Genomic DNA, 27416 nt, shown 5'->3' with positions numbered 1-27416 from the left:
TAACCATGAGAAAAATCTAAAAGGACATTATCAACTTATGATTGACACAAAATATAAAGTTTTTTTTATATATATATACACACACACACACACACACTGTACACACAAGCTAAAATGTTTCTGTAAAATTTTAGAATGCCAATTAAAGCACATTTTAAACACACATTCCACTGCAGGGTCAGTTTCCAATATTGCATCATTAAAAGCCTGAAAATGAAACTGACAATTAAACCAAAGTAAAACTGACAATTGACTTTTTTTGTCCAAATAGAGAAAAATGTTTAAAACAAAAAATATAACTAATGACATAGCAAATTTTAAAATTCTTTCCTTCCTAATAACACAACACAGATAATGAATAGTGGCAACACAGATAATGAATAGTGTTGGTGTAAGCTAGTCAATGGAGCTTTGCCGATTTACACTAGTTGAGCATCTGGCCCATAAATTTTAAGCTGACAGTGTCATTTTTTTTTTCCAATAGAGGTATTACATCCATGGAATGAAAGTGTTATTTTGTGTAATTACAAGAACACAGCTGATGGTGTTAATTTATTAAGGGGACTGAAGAAGCTCATTGGAAACCTCCGAAAGGTGAGAATTCTTACTGACAATTTTACAAACGCCTTTATCAAAGTTTATGAGCCATAAAGTCTAACAATATGATTACCAGTGAGATAGCATCATTTTCAATAACACAATGTTGCTCCAGAACAATCTATTTTATAATCCCATCTATTCTGGCTAGTCTGTTTACTCAGATAGAAGTAACAGGCTTATTCCTTCTAAAATGACTGAGCATTTGAAACATTATTTGATAATAGTTTACAGGCAGGGTCCAATTTCCACTGTATGAAAAGAAGAAACAGTCTCAGAGTCTCTCTTGTAAATGCCAACGACTGTCTTATGTACTCTTTTCACGTAATTTAATAAATACAAAATATAGACAGTACATGAGCAGACAAGTATGGTATTTATGATCTAGAAATGCAGTTGGGGGAGAGAAGGAACAATTTATATCAGAGGGCAACAAATTTTCTCCGAGAACTTTGATAAATTTTTGATACCAGGAGCTTCTTGGATGCCCTGTGCTATCCTTAATTCATTATGTTCATAATTAGTACCAGCCAGACACAAAAGAAACAGACGCTTTGTTAATTAATAGTTAATTTTTACTCTTTTAATCCGGTTGGTAGCTTGCATTAATTGAAGCACAACGGGCTGCTGTTCAAGACTTAAAATACATTCACGTGAAGTACTAACCAACCCTTACTCTGGTGAGGGTCTATTCCCCCTTATTTGTTCACAAACAATATTCCTGGTAGTGTCAAGGGGAATCAGGTATGTGTATTGATAGAAGCAGCATATATATTGATGGAAAAAGAGACTCCAGAGAAGGTGTTGCTGGATTGCTTATTCTGGTACAGATATCTGTGACCAATGATGCTGCCTCAGAGACGGTCTCATTAAAAAGTAAAAAAGAAAGAAAAAGAGAAAGAACAAGTTTTGAAATAATAAAATCATTAAAAAGAGCAGCTTCCAGAGCTTATTAAGAAGGCAACAGACTGAAAATACACTTGTTCAAAAATAACTGAATCCCTTCTTGAAAATGGAAATGAGCATGTGGTAATCCTTTCAAAATCTGAGAAAGTGCTCAAATTGATCCAGTAATAAGATGCATATCTAAAACCTGCATATTAAAGTAACATTTAGGACGTATCAACTAGCTAAAGCAAAGAAACGAAGAGCTAAGAAGCTTTTTTCCAGCCTTAACTCTGCCCATTAGAACTAGTCAGGTTATTCGCTGCAAACAATGGGCTCTCAATTTTTAACTCAATTGATCCCACCGATTTACTCCTGATTTATACTGGTGCAATTCTGTTTTGTTTTTAATTTGCTCCCACTGACATCAACTTTTTGCCCCTGGCTTCACAGAAGCAATATTGTGAATGGTGTCTAGTTATTGCATTTACCTCAGTAAAGTGCATGATGTGATCTTTCATGTTATATATGCACATCACTCACTCTGTTGGACAAAGTGACCGCCTAAATCTAATCTAACTTTCTCCAGTCAGATCATTACATGAAATTTTAAATAAAGGTTATGTTCCTCTTTGGATTTACCCATGTCATAATGAAATTCAAAATATGTAAAGAAAACAGGCCAGAGAAAAGAAAAAAAAATTGGAAGTCCCAACAAAACCTGACCAGTCTGAATAGCCACGAAACAAAACTAACCCTTTTTTAAAAAGCAGGAGGATAAAGTTTCAGCCTTATGGGAAGCTGAGTTATAACACCAAACGAAGTTTAAAAATGGAACTAGCAACTGGCTCATGGCTAAAAGCACCAAATTCTTGTTCAGTCATTCCACGATAGTGCACTTTGCCAAAGGAACAGTCACGACTGCAACTTCATTTCATACACATTTGGGGGACTTTTCTGTTTGTTTGTTTAAAGTTCTGTGTTCACTTGCCATAATAGACCATATTAATCCAGGTGCCTCCAAAATGAAAAATGTATACTCAACTTTGCCAAGTTATATTGTATCTACTTTTTCTTTTTTTTTTACCATGGCCTCATTTTCCATATTACTGTATATGAAAATAATAAGGAGTTTAGCAGATTTATGCTTCAGGCATTCAAGTATGAGAAAGGAATCCAACTGAACTTCTATTTGTGACAGAAATATTAGCCACATATAGAAATAATATATTTTCATATGGCACTGAAAGCTTGTTTTCCTTATTTTCTTACAAGTCTACAATGTTAAACTGGAATCCTCAATGTCTTAACTGTAGATTAGCTGATATCATTTAAGTTATATTAAGGGGAAAGAAGCAGGAAGGGAGAATGAGGAAATAGAAGACATAAATCTCCAGGGATTAGGTACGCAGACAATGCTGACCCCCCACTCCCACCCCAGAGGGTCCCAAGTCCAACCTGTTACACCACAGCAAAACCACAGTATTTCTAGATGTACCCCTTAATCAACAGAACATACAATAGCCTAGTCAGCCATATATAGCATTGGATAACTAGTTACAACACTGTAGCTAGGTGACCCTAGACTGTACATGTGTAGTACTTATTTCACAGTACATCCTCTCTCAGTGCCTAGGAACTTTTACAGCACAATCCATTTACTATAAAAGACAATATTAACAATAACAACATTAGGAAACAAAAAGCAAGCTCGATCTTTATCTCAGAACATCTTGGGAAACTGCTGCTGTCACCAGAAGTCCAATCAGGACAACAGAAGTTGGAGATGAAAGAGACCTGATTGATCATGGAGCACATCCTCTTGGAAGCACTAGAGATAATACATACCTCACATACACACATTAGAGAAAGGATGAATCTGATAATAGATTGATATTGCACTGCTTCACTTAGAGCATCATAAACAACCAAGGCAACAGAGTAAGCAGGACACCTAATGGTACAGCACTTGCAGGAAAAAAGGAGAAACTTTCCTGAGAATTGTCAAAAATTATGAAAATGTAGGTAGGAGCGGGAAAGCATTTTCCCAGTCAAAATTTTGTTTACTGAAAAGTAAAAATACAAACATAGACTTAGGATATAATGTAAGTGGCTTTGCTAAGTGGCTTTGATTCAATACGTGACAGTATTCCAGCAGCAACCCACCTAACCACATCTATTCTAAAGGACACAGTAAATAATGTGAGATGTGTAACATGCCACGTTATTTTGTGGAGGTTGTCTCCTTTACTAGCAGCCATTTACTCATCCAAATGCATTGAAATATGTATTTCAATCTGAATCATGGAAAGTAGCCACTGATTTGTGTAAGTAAACTTCTTACTTCTTTGCTGAAGGCATTGTTGAAATAACTGACCCAACTGCTAAAACAAGCTTCTTCCCCCAGCCTTGCCTCATTCCCTTTCAGTTTTACATACCTCCACATAGTGGATCAGTCTCAGGAAACCCAAATGAATTTGCTAAACAAATTCATTTAAAAGATACACTTCTACTCTCAAACATGCAGTTTAAAAAACAGAGACTTACAACTTGTTAAAACTATGTGTGCAATCAAAAAAATGTAGCATTTTCAAGACCAAAGGATCATTTAGACTGGATTTAAACATAGAACCATCAGCAGCAATAAATGGAAATAAGTGCATAGAACTTGGAAAGAAATATTAACTATTCTGCATTCAGGGCAAATTCTACTCTGAAATGTGCACACAATTGAATCTAATCAGCAGTGTGCATGCATATCGAAACTCAGAAATTGACATATCTAGTTGCTATGGTAATACAAATACTAGAGTAATATTTTGTTTAAAGCACCAAATCACGGAAGTCAGAACTACCATTAAAACTATATTGCATTTACCGTGGAAGAGTGATTTAGGAGTAAATTCAAACCTGATGTGAGTAGGCAGCTGCTTACACCAGCCCAGAATTTGGCTCTACAATTACAATTCTCTATTATTTAAGTATCCACAGGGGACTCTCTTATTGGCTCTTAAAGTGTGTTATCATAATCCCCTATCAGCAGTTGCAATGGGGATATGGAGACAGAATTTTTGCATATAATAGGATTTAATGCATTTTGGTTGTGAAGTATCAAACTTGGCATATTCCATGAGAGCTCTCCTTATGAGGTTGATTATTAGTTATACCGCAGTAGTGCTCAAAGGATCCAGTCAGGCAATGGGAACGCCTTGTGATAGAAGCTGTACAAACACGTAGAAGCACACAGGCCTTGCAAGCCCAGCAAATGCTAAAACCGCCTTTACATGTGTACACCAGTGAAAATACAGTGCTGAACGAAATGTATACTATTTCAAAGCTTGACAATAAGCATAACTGGAGAAGTGGGAGGTGGGTTACATTAAAATGACAGGCAGTGTTGATTAGTAGTTAGAGCATAGTTCTGGAGGCCAAAATCCTAAATCTCAGCTGTCCCTCTATGTCGCATCAGGTAACTCCTTAACCTCTCTCTGCCTCAGATTCCAAATCTGCCAGTAGACAAAGTAATACTTAGCTACCTAAGAGAGGAATTGTGAAGATTACATTGCCCCTTTGCCAACCAGTAGCAGATTGCCAGGGCCTTACAGGTCAGTTACCCATTTGGAGCATAAACTGATGTGGAATCAAGTATTATTATCTTCCTGTAATATGTTTACTTGAATGGACTTTGTAATTAGTGTTTCACTGAACATAACACCAGTAATTCTCTTCTTGTAGTAACCTCAAGTAAATCACCATTGCCCTGTCCACTGAGCAGCTGATTTGTGCCCTTCTCTTCCCCTCCCCAGAGCATCACAGCTTCATAGTCTCTTGTTCCTTCCCCAGCGCCCAACATTGACACCTAAAACGTCTCTAGGGGCATGTCTAAACTACAAAATTAAGTCAACCTAAGGTATGTTGATGTACAGCCACCGCGGTAATTAAATCACTTTTGCATGTCCACACTATGCTCCTTGTGTTGGCGTTATGCATCCTCACCAGGAATATTTGCACCGATTTAACTATCAGTGTGGGGCATTGTGGGATGGCTTCTGAAAGGCAGCAACAGTTGACGTAAACAACGCAGTGTCTACTGTGTGTAGACACTGTGTCAAACTAATTACATCAACCTAAGCTCTCGCGGAGGTAGAGTTAAGTCAGTGTAGACAGCGAAATATATCGGTGGGAGCTACATTTTAGTGTAAACCAGTGGTTCTCAACCTACTTACCATTGTGGGCTGCATATGCAGCTCCCTATGCATTATGTGGCCAAATCCACACAATATATATACACTACCCATATGGCCTTGATGATTTCATATGGGATGCAGCTGTGTGCTGATTGGGCCGCAAGTGGGTCACGGGTTGAAAACCACAGGTGTAGACGCTTACAGAGTTAGGTTGACATAAGCTGCCTTATGTTGACCTAACGCTGTAGTGTAGACCAAGGCTAGGCAAAGCTATGTCGGTCAGGGGTGTGATTTGTGTCTGATATCACTGTGCGGGCCAAAGCTTCCAGTGGAGAGACAGCTGTACTGGCAAAACTGTGCTTTGTCCAGTACAGCTTGTTTTGCTTAGAGGTGGGGGGGGGGACGGACGGAATACACCATATCAGCAAAAGTGCGGTTTTACCAATATAAACTGTGTTCACACTAGGAGCACTTTGCCAATATAGTAGACCAGTATAGCTATAGCAGCTGAGTGCTCCTAGGGTAGACCTGGCCTAAAGCTGCTCAAGAGACCACATGGCCTGAAAGAAGTCTGGTGTCTACCCTCCTTGTGTAGCTGCTCTGCAACACAAAGGAACTGCAAAGCCTAAACTATCAGACAAAGATGTCTGCTACAGTTTCCACGGCATGCATCCGATGAAGTGAGCTGTAGCTCACGAAAGCTCATGCTCAAATAAATTGGTTAGTCTCTAAGGTGCCACAAGTACTCCTTTTCTTTAGACAAAGATGAGTGCTTTAACCCACCTTTCTATACCCTTAGAGAGCTTTAACATACCCTTATTGACTCTTGGGATGCAGTTAACGGGTGCTTATATATCAGTGATCGCTAATGTGCAAGCCATTAGCACTTTCCACAGCAATTAATTACTTAAATGTTTGCATTATACTGAGAAGAAAAGGAGTACTTGTGGCACCTTAGAGACTAACCAATTTATTTGAGCATGAGCTTTCCTGAGCTACAGCTCACTTGATGTCACTTAAATATAAAAGCCATCTAAATACCAAGTATTCTATTTTTTTGTTAATTAAAATGGAGAAACAAGCACTTCAGATTTTTTATGCATTTGCACTTATCTTATATATTGGTATATACATATGAACACACAGATTACACATATGAAAATGAGTGACATACATAGTAACACTCCAGAGGAGTTCAGAGTAGCAGTCGTGTTACTCTGTATCCGCAAAAAGAAAAGGAGTACTGGTGGCACCTTACAGACTAACAAATGTATTTGAGCATAAGCTTTTGTGAGCTACAGCTCACTAGAGGAGGCTAGTTAAAATACCAGCTTAATAGGTGGAGGAGCCCTGCATCTGTCAGATATGGAGCTGTCAGCAGGCAAGACACATGTAGTACTAAACCCCTGCTTTAAACACACACACACACCAGTTCAATTTACACAAGTTGAGCATTGTACTCTACTATCAATATTTTGTTCCTCAAATACCCTTAGGCTGTAGTGTAGACATAACCTATGTCAGCAAAATATAGTCACTCAGAGTGTAAATATTCCACACATACCCCGAGCAACATAAATTACACCGACAAAAGTGTTTGTGCGCACAGCTTCTCCCACTGACATAGCTTATTCCGCTTGTGACGGTGGTTTTTTTATCCACCTGAAGTGTCTTCATCAGACACACTGCAGCGGCACAGTTGTACTGATACTTGCAGAATGAGATTAGGCCCTAAATAAAGAAGTATTATAGTCTATTTTGACATAGTTGAAAGCCAAGAATTGCTATAACAGTTCTCTGATACTGTAAACCATTTAATATAGGCAGAAACAGTATCGGACTTCATACTGCACACAATAGCCAAATAGCACTATTGTCCTTCCTTGCAGTGAGGTGCGTGTGAAAAACAAACAAAATAAAAATGATATGAGTTAAAGAGTGAGATCATGTGTTCTAATAAGTCTAACAAAGATTGTCAACTCAACATGTCAGAGTCCAAATGAGGTATCAAAAAACAGACTCCCACAACGTGTACCATGGCCTCATGGCCATAAAGTGCAAAGTGAAACTCAACTGAATGTTTTGTGTCTGGACCAACATAAACCTGATAAAACTCTATCACCAGCCCTTAATGTCTTTATGCATTTCACTGAATCATTAAAAGGTGATAAGGATGAATGACAGCATTGCTTAAGAGGGGATGACTTTCCATGATTTGTATCTATCAAGGCTTTTATACCACCCTCATCATCAAGATGTCTAGACTGTGTTTAACCATTCTTACATGACAAGCAAGTTCTGGAGTTAAGGGCCCCCTCGCGTAATATCACATCACTGACCACAGATTATGCTAATTGCAACTATGGCACAACAGCCTGGGAAGAGAAGCAGACTTTCTGGCTGCCAGCTATAGCAGCTCACGCATCACCAGTACAACCGCTATGTGTGAAGCACTACTTAGGAGGCAGACACACTGGATTCCATGCGACCTTTAGTTTCCAAATGGTCTTTAGAAGAAACCTGAAATAGAAAACATTACTGTGGTCTAATTTTGAGGTGAGAAGGGCAGGAATAATTGTAGCAAAATCTTATTCATGGCAATAGCTACGATGTAAGTATCAAGAGGCAACTACAGATCTAACATGACTACCGTATTGCAAATCTGCGAAACAAAAAGCTGGCACACTCTTTCCAGCATGGGAGCAAATAAGATCTTTGCCATCTTTTTTAATAGCTTTCACATTATGCCAACATTCCCAGAGTCTTGGCAGGCTGAAACTCAAAAAGAAGCTGAGACTAAATTTTGATTGTTCTGGCTAGAAGGCCATTTCTACAGGGTAGAAACTTGCCTTCTAAAATGCAATTTGAGGCAAATTCCTGTAATTGTAAAACAGGAATATTCATTATGTGTATGATATAAAGGCAAACAAGATGACATACTGATTATTAATTTTGCATATTTGTGAACTTAGTACATTTCTTAAATTCAATATTCATAAATACAAGGTGATTGTACCTCTGATGCACACATGAATCACCAAGACTTGGAATAACCCAAGCACTACTGGGAATATCAGCAACTTCTATCCCAAATCATTTCATCAAGATACAAGCAATCTGATGAAAGTGAGTTAAGGCAGGCATGTACGTTCACTATGCTTGTTCTTGAAGAGTTACATAACAAAGTAAGGTTTGATCTAAAAGGGAACATGGAAGAACTGTAGCATTATGAACAAACTGGTTGGACCAGTCACTTATACTGCTGCCTAAAACTGATCTGTCACAAAGATTACAGCAAACGCAGATATCCAAATGCAAGAGCCAGCCCTCAGAAACATCATGAGATTGTCTGACACTCCATGAAGGAGTTTGTCTCCGTAAATTAATAGATGGATTACAATGGATTTAGTCTCCAGGGCAGGTACCTTTTTTCTTACATGTATGTAAAGCACTTAATATACTGTTGTTGCAATAAATAATATATTAGCATTTTTTACTCTCAGGTATGTATATACTTTATTCATTTCTATATATTTTCTACAGATAGTCTTAATTTAAGGCCCAATCTTGTTTGAGAGTAATTTTGCTCACATAAGGATTTTAATCTGACCATTTTTGCCAGAAGCATAGATTGAGGATGAAAACCAAGGGCCATATATGATTTGGCCGCACCTTTACTGCTATATGTTTCCCTCCTTACATATGAGAAATTCCCTTGAAGGTAATGAAATTTTTGCACTAAGTCTGGGGGTACAATATGGTCCTTAGTGGATGGATATACATTTTTGTTGTGTGTTTATTTTTAAACAACAGGTAAGATTAAGCCTTTCATACATAAGGCACCAGAATAAGGTCTGATCAACACACAGTTTTTGAACAATTTATATTGTTTTATGAAGATAAACTATACTAATATACACACTTGTATGCTGGCATAACCACATCTACAGCAGTGGTTGCACCAATTTAACAATATCAGTTTCTAAACCAATACAGTTAATTTGTTACAAAAAGTATGTTTGTGTAGACAAACCCATAGATGTTAAAAGTGCATGTTCCACCTTCTTTTCTTATGCAAAACTCCCATTGTAAGTCAACAGGAATTCTGTGCTAGAATGTAGTGTAATATATGGCTCTGATACAAATCTGGGACCATGTAATGTCCTTGACCCATGCATGCAATTCCCATTGGTATTTGGAAGACAGATGACAATATATGACCCAAAAAGTTGTAAAAGAAACTTTTGCCATTGGTTTAGCAGTATAAAGCAGTATTTGAACATGAGTAAAACATTTTGTTCTGTGCAGTCTACAGAATAATCTAAAAGACACCATAAACATGCATACTAATATACATTTAGTGATGTACAAATATTGCAGTGTATTGGACATGTGTTTTTTATTTCATATGAAAATGAATAAATGAAAAACCCTTAAGAAAATTAGAGATCCAAAACACCAGACACTATGGGAAACTGAAGAGAACCTCTGTAGTTAATGAGTTGCCCAATATTTTGCCTTGCACATTCCCAGTATATAACACTGTGCTCACATGAATGGTTGACCCCTGAAAATCAAAACTAAACCGATACAGAGTACGGTGGAAAGCAGGTTATCTGAATTGCAGTGCTGCCACTGGTTTGCCAGTTACGCTTCAGTTAGCTATTGATGAAGTGCACTAGTCAAAAACTTCCGGTAATAGGAGTACCAATTACTACTATTAAAACTATTACTGAGACTGGATTGATGAAAATGCATGTTCGCTTAACTGTTATGTTCATCTGGGTTTACACCAACTTGTGTGAGCCAGATTCTGATCTCAGTCAGTGTGTTTACATTTTCAATCATTCTGTTTTGTTTGGTTTTGGAATGTTCATGATTCCTTTTTTATTATTAAAACACCAACAACATTAACAATAAATTCAGTTGTCTCTAAGCTGTATTGAAATTTGTTTTTAATTCTCAAAGTTTGGAGAAAGATATAATTTTATAAAATATTGACATTAAAGTCATCTCCTTAACCAAAACCAAAACTTAAAAGCTGTACATTTTTGGCACTCTAACAAGCACTGTACGAGCATCTGATCTTTTTTTTTTAAACAAAAAAAGAAGAATCAGCTTTTTGTATGGTAAAGAAGTGACATTCAGTTGAAATTTTTAAAAAGTGAATGCTCAAAAGTACATACAATTTAAAATGTCTTAGATGCATCATTTTAGTTTACTGTAGCACTTCATCAGTTTGTATTGCTGCACAGCTTCATTACAATATGTTTGGATTTACAGTCAGGGGAGGGGTGCTGTATCAATTTTTATAGTGGGGAATCTGAAAGCAGAAACCGTGTATTTGGTTGTTATTACTACTTCAAGCCAGGGGGTGCTCCTGCACCCCCAGCATCCCTAGTTCCAGCACCCCTGAGTCAGGGCCCAGGATATGTGGTATCAAAAGGATGATCCCATGTACTTGAACCATGAGGCACCCCCAGCATCCCTAGTTCCAGCACCTCTGAGTCAGGGCCCAGGATATGTGGTATCAAAAGGATGATCCCATGTACTTGAACCATGAGGCAGGTTCTGGACTCATGAAGATGGTCTAATCTATCATCCACCTAGTACTTTGAAAGAAATGTTAAAATTTGGAACTGCTATTTTATGATTCTCAAATGAGGATTCATCCTGTATCATTCACTTCAATGGTAATTTTACCAGTTAAGTCAATGGAAGCAGTAACACGCCACCAAAAAGCACTCTTCTGCTGCTCACCTATAGTGATCATACATTACAGTGAACAACCAGGAAACTGGTATTTTGAAGATGGCATACTGCATTCTATCTTTGCAAACAGGTCTAACTCTCCTGGTGTTAAAAGCTACTGCCAAACAATTATACTGTGGAAAAAAACATATTGGTTATCACTTCTTTACTGCTGACTATTTAATAGATTGGGGTCCTGGTCCATACCTAGGGCTCCTAGACACGACAGTAATACCGGTAAAACAATAATAATTGCTAATCTTAATACTATAACCTTTAGTATTACCCTTGCACCTAAACATTCTGCAGGAACTTTAAAACTCAGTCTGTGTTTCAAAACAATTTTATCTGAGCTACACAATCACAGCAAAGGGAGTCAACTCCCCCCAAAACCCTGCCCTCGTTACATCAACAACAGGTACGAACTTGCTCCTTGGAACCAGAGTGTCTCTTGATTTCAAGATTGTGCAATTAGCTTTTCTAAAAGGCGTGTTTCTCCTTTTCAAAGATGGTTTTATTGTCCAGAGTCACGAAATGCAAACTCACTTATGCTCAGCTCTTCTAACAGACTTTCTAAAACTATCAGGTCTTTCTTTTCTCAAGCGATTTTTTTTAACAAAAATCTGCATTGTGTTGTTGTTGGAGGATTTCCAAGATAAAGACGATTTTGCCTGGAACTGAAGTTGGCTGCCTGCTCTTGAAACTTACAAAAGGAAGAAAAAAGAAAAGAAAAAACTGTTTGACCAGCCAGAAGCTGTTTTTCTCCCAACGCTGAAACCGGTTCCTTAACGTATTAAAAACCTTGCAACAAACTAGTCTACACAATTCTCAATATGCGCAGTTCAGCGCAGGGGATAGGAAGAGAAACAGCAAGCGCAGCAGACGGTAAGAGACATGCAATTCATTCATAAAGCTTGCCAATTTGTTTAGACTGGGCACCACACGTAGAAGTGCCTCCCGTTTTTAAGAAGAGTGGGGGGAATGGACACATAATGAGCTTTTTCCTTGGTGTATTTCTGCCGGACAGATAACCAATGCTCGGGAAAAGATCAGGCGCAGGTGAGAGTGACAAGCGAAGAGACCAACATCGCTGCAGTTGTTACAAAACTTCGGCTTGCGCGGAACACGAGTTATTTGGCTCAGGCATGCACGTGAATCATTCGTTGCTCTCCCCCCACCTCCACCCCAATGCTGTATGAGTTACAGGAAGACGAGAATAAGCCTTGGGTAGTAACCCCTTAGTAGGGCAACCTAAACTCTTGTGAAACACGACACAGCAGCCTGTCACTGCCTCTCCCCTCGTGGGTTATTACCCCACCGATGCTTCCGAAAGGCACTAAAACACTTCCAAACACGCTGACAAGATGGGCACGCCGGCAGCGATTGGGACTGCTCGACCCGGCTGCCTAGCAAACTCATCGCGGGGAAGGGGGGGGGGCAGGTGCTGCTGGGTCACACCCCGGCAGCCCCCCGGGCGGAACCAGCCCAGGGCAGAACGTGCCCCCCACCCCAGGTTAGTAAAGGGGAGAGTGGGAGCTAACAGAGGTGCCGATAAAATCCGGGACGTTTCGTCTTCAGCCAGCCTAGGAGATCGCGGCGCGGTGTGATTCCTGGGTGATGGGGAAAGGACGTGCCGAGGCTTGGCTTTCCTCCCCCCAGGGAAAGCAAGCCCCAGACTCAGGAAGTGGCACGCCGCGAAGCTGTCACTGGCGCGGCCAAGGAGTTGGGACATTGCCCCCCCCCCCAGCCCCGGCCTTGACACCGCAGCGCTGGGGGAGCGGCGGCCGGCGCCCGGAACTCCAGCTAGGGAGCCGGGGGGGAAAGTTTAAAGCTTCCCCGCCCCAGTCCCGGGGGCAGCGGGGCTCCTTCCCCCTCCCCGCCACGGGGCGCGATCGGTACCTTTCTTCTCCTCCACCGCGGCGCTGGGGCAGAAGCGGGCCAGGAGCAGCACCAGGACAGCGGCTCTCCCAGCCCGCAGACGCCCGCTGGCTGCTGCCGGGGGCCGGCGGCTCCAGTCCCCCATCCCGGGCTGGGAAATAATCCCCGGGGCTCGGCGCGGCTCTTTCCTCGTCCCTCCGGCGGCGCTCAGCTCCTCTCCCCGGGGCCGCACCCCGCGGCTCTGCCGACCATGCCGAGCTGCTGCCCGGGCACCGGGCGGAGGCGGCGCCGCTGGGGCCAAGGGGCTCCGGGCTCCCCGGCGGCTCCCAGCCCACGTGCGTGGCGGAGGAAGCGCCCGGGGTCTGGCTGGGAGCCGGCGGCGGGTCCCGGGTCTCCTCCTCCGGCGGTGGCTGCGCGCCCGGGGCTGAGGGAGCTGCCGGCTCAGGCAGGAGGCAGCTCCGCTATCTCCCCCTCCTGCCGGCTCCGCCGCTCGCAGCACAACCTTCCCCGCCCGCAGCCAGCGAGCCGCGCACAGGGGCTCCCTCTGGGGAATCCGCCCGCCCAGGAGAGGGCGGGCATGGGGGCGGGGATGAGCGGGGGGAGGAGGCGGCCTTGGTGGCGCCTCGCCCTGCTGGGCTCCAGGTGAGGGGCCGGCCGGGGCGCTCACCTGCCCCGGGGGGGGTGGGGGGCGGGGAGGAAGCTGGGGACATTCCCTGCCCCAGCCAATAGGCCCTGGCTCCAGCAGTCCCACCCCTGCCCAGCCAGGGCATCTCTCCCCTCAGCTGGAGCCTGCCGCCTGCATTAGCATTTGCTAAAGAGAAGATCGCACCTTAGCTCTGGCGGCAGCTTTGCAGCCCTGCCCGCCACCGGTCCCCCTACCTGGGGAGGGCAGGAATAAACCTCTGCCTCAAGTCTCCCTGGTTCATCAATAGGAGGCAGAGTAAGCTAGGCACGACTGGGAAACGCTTAGAAGGGAAGCCAGGAGAGGACTGTAGCCCTGCTCGCTTGCACATTCACTCCCTCTCTTTTTTCAGCGGTTACACGAGATGTGGCCTAACTCTAACTCCGTTGACTTTGTTGGACTCTCCTGCTTTACACCCCTGTAAGTAAACTCAGGATCAGCCCTCCTCTCTGGGTGAGAGAGCGGAGGATGGCTGGCAAATCTGGTCTCCTATGTTCTTGAGGAGGCTAGAATGGAAATCAGTAACTGAGCAACTCTATCAGAAAACAAAAGGCTGATAAGGAGCAATTGTGGGTGATTGAGGTGGGAGGCTAAAACCAGTCGGTCGCTCCTTTGCTTTCAAAAGAGAGATTTGCAGATGAACTTAAAAAATGCCAACAGAGCTTTATAAAGGACCTCATAGGGAAAAGTCAGTTAATCAATAATTACCTTGCAAAGTTAATGATTAAAAAGGTTATGACATAGCACTAGATCTTGGAGTTTTGCTACTGGCTTCTATGGGATTGAAACCTGTTCCCATTGTGTGCATTTTACCCCCAAACACTTTAAGGAGAGAGAGAGAAAACAAGCTACATTATTTCTATGCATCCTTTCTTCCCCCAGTAACTCAGTCCCATTGGTACTAATCCTATATGGGACTAATGGTTTATTTTTGCTATACTGTATTCTTCTGTTCCTATTTTGGCCTGGATCTTCCAAGCTTTATACAACTCAAAAATCAACAGAAATCATTAGAAGTGTTGCTTGACTAAGGAATACTGAATTAAGCAACAACAACAAAAATCTTTGTTTTGTATTACTGTGTTTTTCCTTGTACAAACCATTACACACACACACAGAGTAAATGATGTTTTTATATGGCTAACATTATATACTGAATTTGTGCATCTGGAAATCCTGTTACACTGTCAGATGCATTCTGTGTGGATCTGCTAGCTTTCATTAGCTGAGACCCATAGGATTTTTTAATCACACAAGGCCAATATAAATAATCTTTGCAGCACTATGGGATAACCTCAGCACATATTAAAGGTTGCAAACTGCACTGTAGGGATGGATGCTGGATTAAAGCCACTGGGAGAGAAGCTTGTCACAGGAGGCATAAAAATATATATAATTTAAAGGCTAATGTAGCTACCTCCTTAAAGACAGTGCAAGAATAATTTATTTAATGCATGCTGTTAGCACTCAGAAGGCTAACTTGGTTATATATGGCAATAGGACCAGATGTTAACAGGGTTCACCAAAAACCAAATAAACCACAAATCAATTCTGCAGGTAAATATATATATATTCAGACAATATAAAGATACCATTTACAAAAAATAATTAAGGGTTATTGGCTTTTTAAAAATAAAGAACAAGAAGGAAATTAAAAAAGTGATGACTGAAAAACAGACTGAACGAAAGAAAGAGAAACCATCTCCAAAACATGAACTCAATAAAAGAGCACACAGAAGTCCTACGTGTTTAAAGTGTTTTACATTCTGGTTGTGAAACAATCTGCAATTCTGAGCTGGAGCATTTCGCATCTAGTTTATCTGTGGTCAGTCATCTTTTCTATGTGAATGTGTATGAAACTGACTGATCATGAATGAACTTCCTCCTGACCGAAACTGAAGGCCAATGGAAGCCTAAAGGCATGCCTACACTCTTTATGGTGGCATGTAGAGTACATACACTACACACACCCTTAGCATGTGTATGAATAGCAGTGGAGACAGTGAGGCACTGCTTAGGCAAGTAGAATATAGACATGCCTGAACCCTGTGGGTACGTACCTGACACAGCTCTCTTCTCTACATGCTCAAGCAATGTCTCCCCCACCTATAGTGCTATTTTTAGCAGCGCAGGCTACATCCCCACTGTTGGAATCTTTCCCATCATATGAAAGGCTCTAGCAACAAGGAAAAGGCACGGAGGAGACAGTGAAGGAAGGCTTCAGAAGTTCATCATTGCCAGAGCCTTTCCCCACCACAGCTGCCTCCCCTCTGCTGCAGCCTTTCATTGACATGTATAGCTACACACCACAGAGTGTATGTATGCAGCTTGCTTTTCATTGTAGCATGTAGATACATATACCCTATATGCCACCTGCAGTGGTGTGCAGTGTAGATGTAGCCTCAGAAAATTCTCCCTTAAGTTATCCTTTCTCCTACTGCAAATGTTCAACTCCTTTTCCATGTGGGAAAGGCTCCTTCAGCACTAACACTATGGGAGTTGTGTAGCAAGCTGCTATCACTTTTTTTCTACCCTGTCTCACTGAGTTCAAATGTATTATGTTCATGACACCTGAGCTCTACGAGTCAGGGAAGTAAGATACATAAAGACATACCAAGACCTGAAGAACCTATGCTGCAGCACAACTGGGACACTACCAAACCTGGCAGGTCTGCAGATATCTCCTGTTCACATGACCAAACAATTGCTGAAATTGTTACAGTTTACATAATATATCTGCTTCAAACACAGGGGCCCACATCCTGCGCTGGTGTAAGCTGGTGTAGCTCTACTGAGGCCAATGTGGTTATCTCAATTTTCACCAGCTGATGATCTGGTCCAGGGAATGTAATATTGCAAAACATTTATTGTAGCTGCTGCATGTCACTGCGCGATCAAAGGTCATGGAACAAAGATCAATTCTTTGACCAACATCTTTTAAATTAACATTTCTTAGTGAGATCATACTGAATGTATCAGTTTTCATCTGTATTATTCATTTATTCCCATTAAAGCATGTACCCACAATTCTAGGTGTGAGCCATACACATATGGCCAAATCTGTTACATGGAGCAAAGCCCATTTAAACTGGTTTTGCTCTGGGTAAGGACACTACAGGACTGAGGAACATAATTCTAACTTCCCACTGCTCATGTTGCCTCGGCAGTTGGGCTGTTCTCCCCTACTACAGGGCATGGGGAGAAATCATAGAATATCAGGGTTGGAAGGGACCTCAGGAGGTCATCTAGTCCAACCCCCTGCTCAAAGCAGGACCAATCCCCAATTTCTGCCTCAGATCCCTAAATGGCCCCCCTCAAGGATTGAACTCACAACCTTGGATTTAGCAGGCCAATGCTCAAACCGGGGAGCTATCCCTGCCCTGCACTAAATAACTGACATGGCCACATTCCCATCATTCCCTCAATCCCCATCAGCAGCAGAGGTGGAGTTAACCTCACTCCCCCATGCAGACTGTGTTGCAAAACAAAATGCAACTTCAGAACTCCATTCTCTGGTGGGCAGGGGGGTTGTGGAATCTTGTTGCATGGAGTCCCTGCAGCTCGGTCCTCTACTCCAACAAAGCGTGGGTGTGCCTTGCCCTCCATTGCCTTCTTGCAAGGATGGTGATAGGATTTACCCCACAGTGAGAACTTGCAAGTAACTACTCATTTATCTTAGTGTGGCTCTTTTCTGTGAGTTGGACAAGAAAGTTTATCATGAGAGAGAAAAAAATGAAAGAGTGTTGATTAGAAAATTTAATCTTTGATTTTTCAGATTTCATCTGCATTTCACTGGAGTTTGTAGAGACTGTAATTTGTATGACGTATTCTGCACCTCCCTATTGAAGTTTTAATGCAAGAATTGAGGAAATGATTTGTAACACTTCTATGGCACTTGACATGTTCAAAACAATGCACAAACATTAACTAGTTAATCTTCACAACTCCCCTGTGAAACAGGTTAGTAAATATAATCTCCACTTGTTAGAGAAGTAATTTGGCAGGGCAGAGTGTCAATGACAGAACTGGGGTTAGATCTCAGGAGGTCCTAATCTTAAATTCTGTGTACAAACCCTCAGATCATGCTGCCTCCAGAGCAGATACTCACTAATTATATATAGATCACATATATTATATATATCTACATAGACACAAATATTAGTTTAGGTTTAGAGTAGCAGCCGTGTTAGTCTGTATCCGCAAAAAGAACAGGAGTACTTGTAAAAAGAAAAAGGAGTACTAAGGTGCCACTAGTACTCCTTGCCACTAGTACTCCTTTTCTTTTCGCGAATACAGACTAACACGGCTGCTACTCTGAAAGGAGGACTTGTGGCACCATAGAGACTAACAAATTTATTAGAGCATATAACGGAATGTAGGAAGAGCTGGGCAGGTATACAGATGGGCACTGGAGTTAAGCCTTAGTTACCATAAATCCCTTAGTCAATATTTCTTTACAGAACATGTGACTGTGTCCAAATCAAGAGGTTTTTAATTTCCAAGTTTGTACTGTCACTATCTATGCTGTCCTGTTCTGTGGATAAACAGAGGGCTTCAGTCAGCAGTGTGTCAATAAAGCACCTTCCATGAGTATTCAGTCAATTTTTTTTTTAATTCTGGTATTTGCAGCAGTGGATTATTCCCAGACTTCAGATGGGCACCCATTTAAAGTCTAATGCATGGGTGTGGCATTGAGATTTGGTTTGCCCCAAAATCCTACACCACAAGTGACACAGCTAGAGCTGGTATGAATTTCTTTTCCAAAATGGTTTGATAAAAATTATGATTCTGTTGAAATCAAAATATTGTCTTAAAAAAATGCTGATTTAAACAAAATTTTGTTTAGAATAAAACTCAATGACGCAGAACAGATTCGTTTAATTTTTCATTTCACAGTGACTTTTCAAAACAAAATTCATTTTTTATATTAAAATACTTTTTCAAAGTTAAAAAAAATCAGAACAAAATGTTTTGATTTTATTAAAACAAAACATTGATCCAAAGTGAAGTTTTTTCAGAATTTTCATTTTGTAGGAAAATTCTATTTTTTGTTTGTTTTCATTCTGTTTCAGAATGGAAATTTTTTTGATACCATAGATTCTCCTAGTTCTAACTGTCAGCTATCTATTTATTCTCTGCCAGCATAGCTCCTCCTTTGGGTGTGATGAAAACAAACCCCACTTTTGTCCAATATGTAGCAACAATCCGGGTGTATTTTGGATATCACTTAAGGTGAATACATTAAATGCCAAATGTGAGGATTAAAACTTGGTCAATGTCCAATTTAAAGATTGCTAATTATTGGACTGTAACACATGAACAGAATCACTATCAAAGGCAATACATGATTGTAGCTTCCATATGCTTACTACTTACCCTTCTTCTGAAATCTCTTTAAAGCTGCCAGAGGACTTGGCATTGACACTGCTATCCACTAAAGAGATTCAGAAGAAAAGAGTGAGTAAAAAGAAGTGTTATTCATATGCCTGTGCTACTCCACATCCTTTAACATTGGGACAAATCCTGAAGTCTTTCGCCAGTCCTTACTTGAGCAAAACTTTCAGTGAAGTCACTGGGAGTTTGACTGAAAGGACCTCAGTACTCTCTGTTGGAATGATGACGAACACCCTTTATAAAATCTTTGCTACTAAGTAGTCCAGTAGCTTCCTATATAGAGCATAAGCAGTTTGCTTTACTTCAATATTTTGTTATGTTTGATATCTATATTAGTATGCTACGTAACTTCTTTTCTTGGACAAATGTCATGTATATTTATACTATAGCAATGAGATTGTAATGTGTTGTCAAAGCACCTGACTTCAATATAAATTTTGCTTATGCTATCATTACAGACTGCATAATTATACAAGTCAGCTATTATTAAAATGTCCATATTAATAAATTGCTTATTATATTATTGTCACAATGCAGACTTCTTTGATAAAGGAAGACGCTTTGTTCAATCCCTTATTCTGCCCCCTCTTTACAACTCCTGTTTACTGAGTATGCTGCCGTTTTGAATGATTTCTTAGCAAAGTAGAAAATGACAGGGCCTTGATCTTACTCTCATTGCAGTTAATAGAAGTTTTGTCTTGCATAGTACCCCAGATCAGGGATTGAGCATGTGAATCAGTGGGAGCTGGATTGGAATCACATATTGTATCTAGTCCTTTCCATCTGAAGTCAGCTTCTTCCTCTCTGCGACCACTCCCTACATCCACCCTCAGTTAAATAGCAAACTGTTGCTCCAAGTAGTGTTCCCAGAAAATGAGGTGTATGGCTAGGACAGACATAGGTAAGCTGATGTAAAATATGCCATGTCTATGGTCCTGAAGGGCAAGGCAAGTGAATTATGACCTGTTTGAAGGGATGCGTGTCCTGATGAGTTTATAACACTGAATCAGTGGTCAAAGGAAGGAATAATATGAACAGAATAACTAATGGAATTCTTTTCTTATTCATCCATCTAAGTCTGATATAAGAAAGACATAGGCAGGTACATCAAGGGATTGTGGCATTGTAACACCCCAAAATATCTGCAGCCTCCAGTCCTTATCTGCTGCTAATTAGTAATTGAAAAATTCAGATTTCCATGCATCTGAACAACATCTCATTACTTTGGATGATGGAGACCAACATGTTTGTGGGTTTGAATTGCTCACATTTTAATCTTCTTTTTCAATTTTTCACTCAAACAAAATATATTTCCCAATGTTTTGAGGCAAACAGTTCTATCCTCTCCTTCATTCCAAGACCCAGTGATCCAATAACCAGCAGTAGATGAAAGGATGATACACACAACTTGGAGATGAATATCTCTTTGAAAGCTAACATGGGACTGACAGCCCTATAAACGTAATGCATGTGCTAATGATCATACACACATCATTGCCTTTTGCAGCATTCTCATCCTCATTGATTATATCCACGATTAACTTCTCTTTGGCTATGCTTCTACAGAAAAACATTCAGTGCTCATAAACCATCTTTTTGTTTAAGATTAATATTTATGACAAAATCCTCTAGTGTGAATGCAGTTTTATCTCTATAAATATTCTGATATCTTAAGCTCAGTCCTCTGACTGGCACAAGCTATTCTAGTATAAGTATAGTTATACTGGTATAACTGCATAGCTATGTTGGGGGAAGAAAAAACCCATGCACCCTCTACTGTCGAAGCTCTGTTGGTCAACCTTTTAAAGAGTAGACCAGGCCTCAGTTGCCAGGCAGAGAGGCAGAAGATAGAGACAAGTTTAGGAACATAAATCAATACAGTTCACTACTAGAAGAATTGTGGTTGTCTTTAAATTCTTCTCATCTTTACATATTATCCTTGTTCTCTCCCCCTTTCCATGTTATTCTTTTCTCCCATCTCAATTTATTTCCCACTGAAGTATTCTCTATTCTCTCTCTTTCTTGGACAAAATAACCTTTTTCCTCTTGGGCAATTTCTCCTTGATTCTTGTTCTTTCATCTCTTCTGCCTTTCCACTTGAATTCTCTTTTCTCTCCCCCTTGCTCCTCCTTCTCAGATCTCTCATCTCCTCACTGTTTTCCTTATACTCCACATTTTGTTTCTAGAACAAACCAAAATAAAAAATTTTAGGATATTTGAAATTCTGGTCCTGAATCTTAATTTAACAAGTTTTCCCTGTCTTTATAATGGGTTGAACCAAAACTCAAAATCCAAACAACCTCAATCCTTTACTTCTACCTGGACAGCCACCAGATATGGGAACTAGCAGAACATAAGAGTGGCCATACTGGGTCAGACCAAAGGTCCATTTAGCCCAGAATCCTGTCTTCCGACAGTGGCCAATGCCAGACGCTTCAGAGGGAATGAACAGAACAGGTAATCACCAAGCAATCCATACCCTGTTGCCCATTACAGCTTCAATAGGATGACTGTAGTGATGTTTTGGGGGTCCATCCACATAAGAAGTGTATGAAAGATGCAATCTGAATGCCATGCTCATTGCCCCTCCCTATTGATGAATCCCAATCTCAGAATATCCATCCTTTCTATCTCTCTCCTTCATACCAGCTCTCTCTCTCATGTCCTTCCTGAGCTGCTAGCTCTTCAGCCTTGCCAACAAGGCTTTCCTGTTCAGAGAGGTGGACAATCTGCTTTCTCCTGGTGACCACTAAGGTTTGACCATCTATAGCTTTCTCTCACTCAAACCAAAGTTCAACAAATCAGAAGACAATCCAAAATAAACGTTACTTATTGTCAACCTGAAATTAACATAATACCAACTTCAAATGTATGCTCTTGTCCCTGCTGGCAGGCCTCCCAAGCAGGGAACGTGCATTTTTCTGTATCATTGCTAATAACCTGGTATCCTGAAATGAGCTGAAAATATGCAACAAAATAGCTTGGGGCTGGTCAACATTGTCCTCCCCTTTTATCAGGTTCAGTGGGCTATTTCAGATCCTGTTGTTTCACTATCCCTTCATCATCAACAGACAAATTGCAAAATACTCTTTATTTAATTGTATGCATTAATTTTTTTTTTCTGCGAAACCAGGGTCCCAGGTAACTTTAACCATTGAATGCATCACCAGAGCTCTGAACCCATCCAGTCTTTCTGCAGGCCCCTCCTTTTACTACCCTCCTCCCTCCACTCACACTCAATTTATTTGGTTAGAATTAAAAGAACTAATCCTGATATTTTCAAAGGGGCTATTGGCATTAGGATCCCAACTTCCACTGAAATTCAGTGGGGATGACAACTAACTCCTTTAGTCACCTTTAAAAATCCAAGTTAAGATTTTACAGGAAAGTATTTCCTTTTTCCATGATGTTGATTCTATGAAGGCAAAAAAGACTCAAGCTGCCTTGAAATTGAAGTAATCTCATTTCTCCATTAGTCTGAGCCAGATTGTGCAGCCCTTACTCACCCTAATCATGCAAGTAGATCCGCTGACTTTAATGGTCTTGTTTGTATGAGCAAATTTCCCATTCACACAAGAGTTGCCCAATCTAGCCCTTTGGCAGTGAGGGTCTTGCAGGAATTGCAAATAATCCCACAGATGGATTTAGTTGATTAAGATTTTTCCTCTTTTCTGTAGGGCCACAATTGAAAATTGTAACAACCAGGATACTAGCATCAGACTTAGTGGTCAGAGCAGGAGCTAGGAGTCAGGCCAAGCAAGTACTGGGAGGTCAGAGTGCAGGATAGACCAGAGAGAAAACCAAGAGTCAGGCATCATGCAGGGTTGGAAACCAGAATCTAGGGTCCCCTACAAGCAGGGCCTGGAGTAGAGACAAGCAGTTTATACAGCTGCTGAGACAACTCCCCTTCATGGCTTCCTGGTTTATATACTGGTATCAGCCAATCAGGGAGCTGTCTGAGGCCGCCTCTTTGGTCCTGCTGAGTGGTACTTCTTGCTGAGCCCAGCCTCAAAGGGTCCTCCTGTGGGAGCCCAGTTTAAGCCTGATGTGGTGGTGCCAGAGAACCCAAAGCCTGATAGTCTCAAGTTCTAACCCTGCAGATTCTAACAAAAAGAAGAGCAAGTAGGAAAGATGTTACAATTGCCTGCTTTAAAACACCTAGGGTCATGGGGCAGCAAGTCAGGCATAATGACCTAAATTCAGACCTGGTATAAGAGAGTACAACTCTATTGACTTCAATTGAATTGGAGTTGCTTGCACTAGGTCTGAATTTTTCCTTTTTTCCCCACCTTTTTTTTAAAGTTTAGTTTAAAGAGAATATTTTCCCTCATCAGTGCACTATAAGATTAGCAAGAAGGTTAAGGTTAATGGGAACAGCAATACATCATGCATAGCATGATACTGATGTTTGTCACTCACAGATCCCTTACTGACCTCAATTTGTTATCTCTGAAATCTCACCATAAAATCTCACCACTTGAATGAGTGCGCACAGAGGATGAGAAGCTTTTTCTGAGTTGAACAACCCATGCTAACTTGTCTTGAAAGATAGTAAAATAAAATTTGGAAACCCTGGTTAACTTTTCCAAGATACAGAATATATTAAAAATGTTTTATGCCAAATGTGTTTTAATCTTGATACAGAGATAATAGAAACTAAAGGGATTAAAACAAGAGATTTTCAAAAAGCATCTAAAGGAATTACGAGCACAGGTCATATTGGCTTTCAATGGGCCTTCTGTTTCTTATTCCCTAAGTGCTTTTGAAAAATCTACCTCGAAATAAATAAATTCTCCTAAAAGAAACAAGCACTTACTTAAGAGTCAGGTCACCCTGAGCCCTGATACTGGCTCAGTCCTGACTCAGTGTGTTGCTTTAGGCAAGTGTCTGCCTTTTCTTCTTTCAGTTTCCCCATCTGTTAACTGGGAATAACACTTTCTTACCTATCACAGTGGGGTGTTCTGAGGAATAACTAGTTAGTTTCTATACACTATTTTGGACCTGTAAAACACTATAAAAATGCTATTATTAAAATTCTGTAATTTTATCTGCGTTTTGGTTTGAGGTACCTGAGATCGTGAAAGATACATGTTTGATGTTTTAACAATGAGTCTCACTCTCTTTTCTTAGGTTTCAGAGGAGCAGCCGTGTTAGCCTGTATTCGCAGAAAGAAAAGGAGGACTTGTGGCACCTTAGAGACTAACCAATGTATTTGAGCATCAGCTTTCGTGAGCTACCGTTCCCTTCATCGGATGCATGTCTTTTCTTAATAATTTCAGAAGTGACGGGTCTCCACCTTCAGGAGATTCTCCCTGAAGCTGAAAGTTGGTAAAGCCAATCTCATGTACTGATGCTACTGCTCTGTACTCCTAATTACACATAGAGTGATGAGCACCGTATAAACCCAGCTTGCCTGGTAAACAGCCATTGCCGTGTCGTGGTTAACCACAGCATTAATATTAACATCTGACACTTCAACATCTGACACTTCATCTCTATGAGGGATTATTTTTTTAATTTATTAAAGGCTTAGGGGGGAAAACCATAGGACTGGATTCTCAGCTGGTGTAACTGGATGAAACTCCACAGAAGTCCACGGAGTTGTAACCGTTTACACCTGACGAGGATCTGGACAGGAACACTGCAAATGATTTTGAGGCATTTTGGTGAAAAATGGTCACACATGGATACAAACTATATTCAGGTTGCAAACGGACTAGGTACTTCATTACCATTGGCTGTAACATGGGTTGAAATGTTAAGTTTTAAAAATGCAGGATGAGTATTTTTAATAGCAGCATCTCTCTAGGGATGGTATTTATTTACTTTAGTGCATGTAAAATATGCCAGAATGACAGCCTGGGAAAATGAAAGCCTCTCTTCATTCACAGAACAAGTACAGGAGGAGTGTCAGCCTTCTCTCAGTGCTCCACACATATGCCTCAACTCGCAGTGGAAGAGGACCATTTCTAGAGAATAAGAGGGCTGATCAGTCTTCATGCTCATTTGGCCTTTGTCCTGTTCCCCTCCACGCATCAAAAGTGCCAACAGCATTGCTAACAAATGCAAGTTTTGATGTGGGGTTTTTGTATTGTGGACACGTCCACCTGGAAGTCAACTGGGATCACCAAATTCATTTCACACATCTAAATAGCCAACAGGATGGTAACAATTATATTCTGAATTAGAACTGGAAAGCTAGAGGTGAATGTTTTTAGATCCTGGGGTCAATTTCTTGAGTCATTCACTGATCTCATGTGTATCTTCTCTTTCATTTGTCAGAGAGAATGTGCCCCATCCTCCACAATGAGCGTCATTTCTGTATAGGGAACAGTGAACACATCAAGTGTCAACTCAGAGTTCACCTGGCATTCTTCCATTTGTGGGAGGGGAGTGGACTCGTACGTTTTCCCACTTACAGAAAAGTTTTGACCCACAGACTTCCATGGTATTATCAAGGAGGAAGGCATTATTGAACAGGAGTGAAGGTATCAGAATTTGACATTTAATATGTGATATGAAACATATGTTAGTAATATTGAATATTTAAATCCAAATTTAATATACAATATGCATATTAGTAATCAAAATACTGCATCACAATAAGTGAAATGTGGAAAGATGCCTGTGTATCCTGTTGTATATTTTACTATAAAACAATTATAATAATGAATTTATGTGTTTATTTTCATGAGCAGCATGAAAATAGAGATATGTAAGATTATACAGTTGTTTTTGAAATTCAAAAGGTTTTATTTATCATGAAGCCAAAAATTAATACAAATGAAAGTTTGCATGCTAAAACAGAACTCTGAACTGTGAAACACCTTGCCCTGTTTATATACATTTGTAAATTGTATGCATATATATGAATAAACTAATATTATTAAAATTAATGTATACTGCATTAGTGTCCCTGGGTCAAATCCTCAGCTGGTCCAAGTCAATGGAACTATGTTGATTTACCCTAGTTGAGGATTTAGCCCTACATTTTTATTTCACAATAAATTACAGGAACATGATTTTGATGATAACTAAAAATCTGCTCCCTTTTTTCCAGTAGCTAACTTATCAAATCTGTCCATGTACTAACTGATATGCCCCATACACATGTACATGGCATGAAAATGAATATGAAAAGAGATGAACCTGCATCTACTTCTCTACAGAGAGAGGATCCACATGTAATAGAAATTTTCACAGACAGTGTCACTCAAAACCATAATGTTTGCTGTCTATCGGACATTCACTCCTAGATGTAGAATCCCTGAAATGGTTTGCACTGAAGGAGAAGAAGAAAAAAAGACATAGAACAGTATTTTATCCTTTAGAGACTTTTTTTTACAAATACCACTGTGCTACAGATCTACAAAAAATATAAGGGGGCAGAAACATGATCTCAGCATTGGCTCACACTGGTTTTCAATATACACGGGGAAGTCAATCTAGATTGTACTGTTAATGAAGGGGAAAAAACCTCATCAAATTGCAGCACGGCATAGGGACATTTTTAATTGAATAATTTTTGGATTTTTTAAATTGTTTCAGGGCTTGTTATTCCTCTTTCTTCATAGAAATCAGTTTTTTTTTAAAGTTGTATTCATTTTTCTGTAGAGCAAAATTGCATTTAGCAGCTATTTATCCAAAATAAATCAGAACTGGACACAGTATTCCAGTCGTAGTAGCATCAGTGCCAAATACAGAGGTAAAATAACCTCCACACTTCTACTCAAGATTCCCCTTTTTATGCATCCAAGTATCCCATTAACCTTTCGGACACAATGTTGCACTGACTAGAAACTCATATTCAGCTGATGATTCATGACCCCCAACTCTTTTTCAGAATCACTGTTTCCTCGGGAAGAATCCCTCCTCCTGTCCTAGATGTATACATTCAACCATATTACAATGCACATTGTTCCTTTGATAAACTGGGCACAAACAATCGAGATTGCTCTGTATCAGTAACCTGTCCACTTCATTACTTACTACTCCCCCAATTTTTATGTTATCTGCAAACGTTTTCAGTGATGATTTTATGT

General features: G+C 40.4%; 1 protein-coding gene and 1 long non-coding RNA gene across 4 annotated transcripts in view; one reads left to right on the top strand and one right to left on the bottom strand.

The window, feature by feature from the left end:
• The window catches only part of EGFR (epidermal growth factor receptor), a 222599-nt gene extending 208780 nt beyond the window's left edge, over positions 1 to 13819 (bottom strand). For both annotated transcript variants that reach the window (XM_073332807.2, XM_078851692.1), the window contains exon 1: positions 13320 to 13819. In XM_073332807.2, coding sequence (XP_073188908.1) covers positions 13320 to 13443 — 124 coding nt within the window. In that variant the 5' untranslated portion in view covers positions 13444 to 13819. The remainder of the gene's footprint in view (positions 1 to 13319) is intronic.
• Positions 12851 to 25908, top strand: LOC140907269 (uncharacterized). Of its 2 annotated transcripts, XR_012157432.1 has the most exons (5): positions 12851 to 12933; positions 14333 to 14400; positions 17756 to 17940; positions 24505 to 25539; positions 25657 to 25908. It is a non-coding gene; the product is annotated as an uncharacterized LOC140907269 (long non-coding RNA). The 2 variants fall into 2 exon arrangements; XR_012157431.1 differs by having other exon boundaries at positions 24505 to 25908.
• The last annotated feature ends 1508 nt before the right edge of the window (positions 25909 to 27416 follow it).

This window comes from Lepidochelys kempii, chromosome 2 (genome assembly GCF_965140285.1).
Source record: "Lepidochelys kempii isolate rLepKem1 chromosome 2, rLepKem1.hap1, whole genome shotgun sequence".
Taxonomy (NCBI): domain Eukaryota; kingdom Metazoa; phylum Chordata; order Testudines; family Cheloniidae; genus Lepidochelys; species Lepidochelys kempii.
The sequence above is the reverse complement of the archived record's forward strand: the minus strand, read 5'-3'. Positions and strand labels throughout refer to the sequence as shown.